The following is a 5,000-nucleotide window of genomic DNA, read 5'->3' on the forward strand; positions in this document are numbered from 1 at the left end:
GCCTAAGACAAGAGTAACAGCTTTTAGAAACAGACCCAATCACACACTTTGTTTAAAAAAAAAAAAAAGGTTCATTTCACAAAGTTTATACAGTATATGAGGTATTTTTTATGTTCATTTATGTGGAGGAAATTGACATGTTTTAATGCAATATTAATTGAGCCATAATCTCATTCGATATCTGAACCAGTTGATCCTCACGCAGCATTTTTGGGAATAAACAAGCCGACAGAGACTGTAACTCGAGCGGGAACTTCTTTCAGAATTGATAAAGCAATGGCGTCAACTGTAATTGGGCCAATCGTCTTTTAGCTAGAATTGAGCTCCACTTTCTTTTTTGCAGTAAAAGCAATTTCTTTCTTGGAACTCATCCTCAACCCCCTTTAAAGTGTGCTGAATCCGAGTGCAACCACCTGCTCCAGATTATGGAGAGTCCTATAAACTTACTGCAAAGAGCCAAGAATTTTAACAAGTTTCCATGATCCGTCTTATTTTTAAATGATTAATTTCTCAGGGCGCTTCACATGAATGACACTTGCCATATATCATTTCCCAAATATGACTTACTAGTATTGCGAGATCTTGCAATGCTAATGCTAATATGGAAATGCATGTGACAACAGAGAAGAGTCTGAGAACTACAGTTCGTACGGTGTACGTTTGGCGCGACTCGTGTGTTCTTACCTCGCAGCCGGACCACGTGTAGCGAGTTGTGAGATTGATGACCTGGTTGTTCTCGGGTCTCAGCACAGCCTCCTTCTGGTAGCAGTTCTGTTAGTGGGTAGAAACACACGTCAGAAAGAAACCAAAACATTCCCAATACTGTCTGGTACAGGTGTCTGCGTCCTGTAACTCCATTAGCTAAAAATGTTACTGTGGTACAGTTATCTTTCCCACCTGACTGTAGTCCACCAATAGTTATATTTAGACCAGAGAAGATGCAAATTAGTTCTCAACAGTCAGATCGTAATCTAATGCAGGTTCTCTCTCACCATTAACATCAGGGGTGTCAAACATACGGCCTGCGGGCCAAAACTGGACCACTAGGGTGTTCAATCCGGCCCGCTTGATGAATTTTCATTTTTTAAATAAAAATATTTTTTGTAAAATTATATTTAGTTAAATATGAAAAAATAATAATGACTAAGATACTTGTACTTCTTTGCATGAAAACAAGATTGAAAAAGATGGACTTATTGTTATTATTATTACATTAGGTTATGATTGTACTGATCCGGCCCACTTGACATCTAGGTCGCATGCGACCCACCCACCATCAATCAACAATCAGTCAGTTTGCGCTTTTTGTACGTGACTTAGGACACGTGTCCTAAGTTTTCTTTTGTGAACTTTTAGGCAAATATACAATACATACACACACATATATACAGTATATACGTATATGGCTTCGGTATCAGTCAAGGCCTTTTGTTACAAGAAGTGAATATTTGTTAGAAATTCAAGTCAAAGGTCATTTTTGAAGTATCATTAATCATGAAGTATCATCAATTTTTTTCAGTCTTGTCCACATTATCTGAATCGGTGGTCTCTGTACCCCACAGGTGTCCCGAACTCTTCATTAACAAGACTGTCTGCAGTGGTTTGAGCCACTTGAGACGATCTACCTGCTGGGTTTTATAAATCTATGTGCGTGTACCTTTACCGACCTTTTATTGCAGTACATGTACAAGTAAGTTTATGGTACACGTGAACGTTAAATAGCCAGTGTGCTGATACAGTACATCTTTGACCTTTTATTGCAGTACATGTACGAGTAAGTTTATGGTAAACGTGAACGTTAAATAGCCAGTGTGCTGTGGATCCTTGCATGTTACAAGCTCAAACCATTCACACTGCACCATGTCAGCGAAGCACTTCTAAGTAAACAATGGCGTTTCACCCTTGAAGTGGAAAGGTTTCGTTCACTTAGTGAATACTGTGTATGGTTGATCTGCACAGGAAAAAAACCCAGTGTGGAAACGTATGCAGTTTCATAAGTTTCTGCTGCAATCACTGCCAAAGCACGAGGGCAGATCTGGTTGGCTACCCCAGTGTAAGTTTCTGCTGCAATCACTGCCGAAGCACGAGGGCAGATCTGGTTGGCTACTGTGAGAAATTTGACATTGAAACGACATTGTCCAAGCTAGAAATACTGCACCATCCACATGTGAACTCTGCACTGAAATACTCTTATATTAAAATCTTGGCTGCCAGATTCAGATTTGAAACGGTTCACGAAACTCACAGCTGATAAAACTGATCCCTGCTTCAACCTATACCGTCTCAGAGAGAGCGTTATCTCAGTGTTCAATAGCATTTGATTTTTAGGCAATTTAAGCAATCCCAGTCTATCTGTTGATCTACGGTTTCTCAAATGCATAATAAAATGGATTTCAAAGACCTTTTTATCATCCACTCAATAATAGCTCGATTGTGTATATTTTCAAAACCACTAGGACTTTCTGAGAAAGTCAGAATATTTTTTTTTTATTTTGAAGAGGATGAGCCTCGGGAGAATCCTCTATCGCGTCAGAGTTGGAAGACACAATATATTCCACTAAACGAAATAATGCGCCCGTTCTTTTTTGGTGAATAATGAGTTGTCAGAAACGTGATGCATACCACTTTGGTATCTCACCTTTTCAGGCCTCTTGTACACGGCTGGCCACTGAGAACTGTCATCAAAGTAGAGCAGTATGTTTTGACAGCAGCGAGACTGCACACAGAGAGATAAAAGAGCATGGGTAGGTTATACATTAGTCAGAGAAGACGTAAGAAGTTGAGCAACAAAAACAGTTCGAAGAAGAGGAATGGCAATCACAGTGGAAAATGGATTATGGTTGAAATATTAACTTTTTAACTAACACACACATATATACATATATATACACAGATATACAGACATATATACACATATACATACATATATACATACATACATACATATATATACATACATGCATACAGACATATACATACACACATATATACACATATACATACATATACATACATATACATACATACATATATATACACAGATATACAGACATATATACACATATACATACATACATATAATTAAATATTAATTAATTAATCACAATTAATCGAAATTGATAACTTACCTAGACACACAATATAAAAAAAATCAACTCACTTAAATATGCCAAAAAACCTTTCTGTATATAGCTGGTAGATTTATATCTTTTCAATTATTTTTTTTCCCCCATCACTTTTTGTAAGTCAGGCAGAGAAGTAGTAGGAGTTAAATGTGCCAAACAAACCTTTGGGTAGCGGAACCGAAAGTCCAGGCGTCCATAATCAGTCAGAAAGCAGAAGCGAGTAAGAAAAACCCAGTCCTGTTGACACAAAGTAGAAAGACACGGACATTGAGGAGCTCGTTAATATACATGAACAACACGGCCATAACACAGTTCATGGAAAACGTAACGTACTTCACAGTGCAGCAAGTTAGCTGACACCTATTCAACCTCTTACTCGTGTGTCCTTTACTGTGCTTACTTCAGTCTCTGCAGCAGCAGCAGTTTATGGCAAAACATGGATGTCCATTGTTTTATGTTGAACACCTGAGAGGGTTATTATTAAATTCCACTCTTCCAGCTCACCCTCTACTGTAACTCCCTAACGCACAGCTCAGCCGATAAATCCTGGGCAGAACACGACGATAAAACCAAAATGTTTTCGCAACTCCTACGACAACGATCTGTTTATTTATCATTCACCGGTTTATGAGCAGCAAGTCTCCAGACAAATCAGCATCTGCCGAGTTTACAAAAGCCTCTGACACTTTAGGGTAAACTCAACCAAAGGAGTCTTGGTAGACTAAAGCCGACTGAAGATCACTCTTAGGGTAAACTCAACCAAAGGAGACTTGGTAGACTAAAGCCGACTGAAGATCAATACTGATGTTTGTTCACCTAAAAACTATGAAGGGACGCAACGCCGACAGGTTAGCTTCTACCTGGGAAACTGGATGTTCTGACAACAGCACCATTAACAATTGAAATTAACACAAGAAAAATATATAAATATTTAGATATAAATATATAGATCTATATATATGTATCTCGTGGTCCCGCTCCTATCGTGGTAGTTGCTTTCCAAAAACCACCGCAAAAAAGGAAAATTTGCGAAGTATTTACCGTAAAATACTGCGATATAGCAAAACTCTCGCGAGATGTGTGAATAGGCTAGTGATAAGGAAGATTAAGAAATGTGTACATATGAGGCTTTACAGGTGCTAAAGAGTATTTAAAGGGCCATGAAGGTTGGACTTCCTGTCTGTGAGGATGTACGGTTCTGGGAAAAGGATGTGAATCCTCCTCTTCTACTATTAGTCACTTTGGATAAAAATGCCTCCTTAAATGCATAAATGTGAATGTACGAGTGTGTTGGCTTTGGAGGTGCGTATGGAAACTAACTTCAAGGAACCAGTGTTATCGAAAACCCTTGAAATCTAACACTACCAACCACAGCAAAACATCCAGGTTCATTCTCGGCTCTCAGGTTCCAGTTCTGGGTCTGATCTGGCTCAAACATGTACGGCTGGACGGCAGTTTGTAGTCTGGTGTAAATCTGATATACAGCCGCTATTGAGTTACACGTCACTTCTGAGTACGCAGGTTTTCACTTTAAAAACATTGGCTTTGTTCGTGTACCACAGCAGCCAGTACTCTGTCACTGCTCAATCGTCATGGTTATGTGAAGCCATGCTCAGGTCCTCCTTCCCATGGAATAGGTGGGCAGAGCACAGAGTGGCTCATTAGTATTCAAAGGTTTAGTCACAGAGACCGGCCATTTGGAACAGGGCTGTTAAACAGGTGTAAACATTCTAGCTGTCGTCCATTTTTAGTTTTATTTTTTTAAAAACCAAATCATGTTACTAATATAAGTGTAGCAAATTATGTCCCTGTCAAATTAAATGTCCTTGTTTTTTTTAAGAGAAAAACAGTGTGAATGTAAATGAGTAAAAAAAA

The 5,000-nt window shown here is 38.7% G+C and overlaps 1 protein-coding gene across 1 annotated transcript in view; it reads right to left on the bottom strand.

The window, feature by feature from the left end:
• The window catches only part of tmem145 (transmembrane protein 145), a 33,501-nt gene that overhangs the window by 19,772 nt on the left and 8,729 nt on the right, over nt 1-5,000 (bottom strand). The window contains exons 3-5 of the mRNA XM_008323977.3: nt 3,288-3,362; nt 2,639-2,716; nt 685-771 (exon numbers count right to left, since the gene is read on the bottom strand). Coding sequence (XP_008322199.1) covers nt 685-771; nt 2,639-2,716; nt 3,288-3,362 — 240 coding nt within the window. The remainder of the gene's footprint in view (nt 1-684; nt 772-2,638; nt 2,717-3,287; nt 3,363-5,000) is intronic.

The sequence above is a fragment of the Cynoglossus semilaevis genome, chromosome 13, assembly GCF_000523025.1.
Source record: "Cynoglossus semilaevis isolate Cse_v1.0 chromosome 13, Cse_v1.0, whole genome shotgun sequence".
In the NCBI taxonomy this organism is placed as follows: Eukaryota; Metazoa; Chordata; class Actinopteri; order Pleuronectiformes; family Cynoglossidae; genus Cynoglossus; species Cynoglossus semilaevis.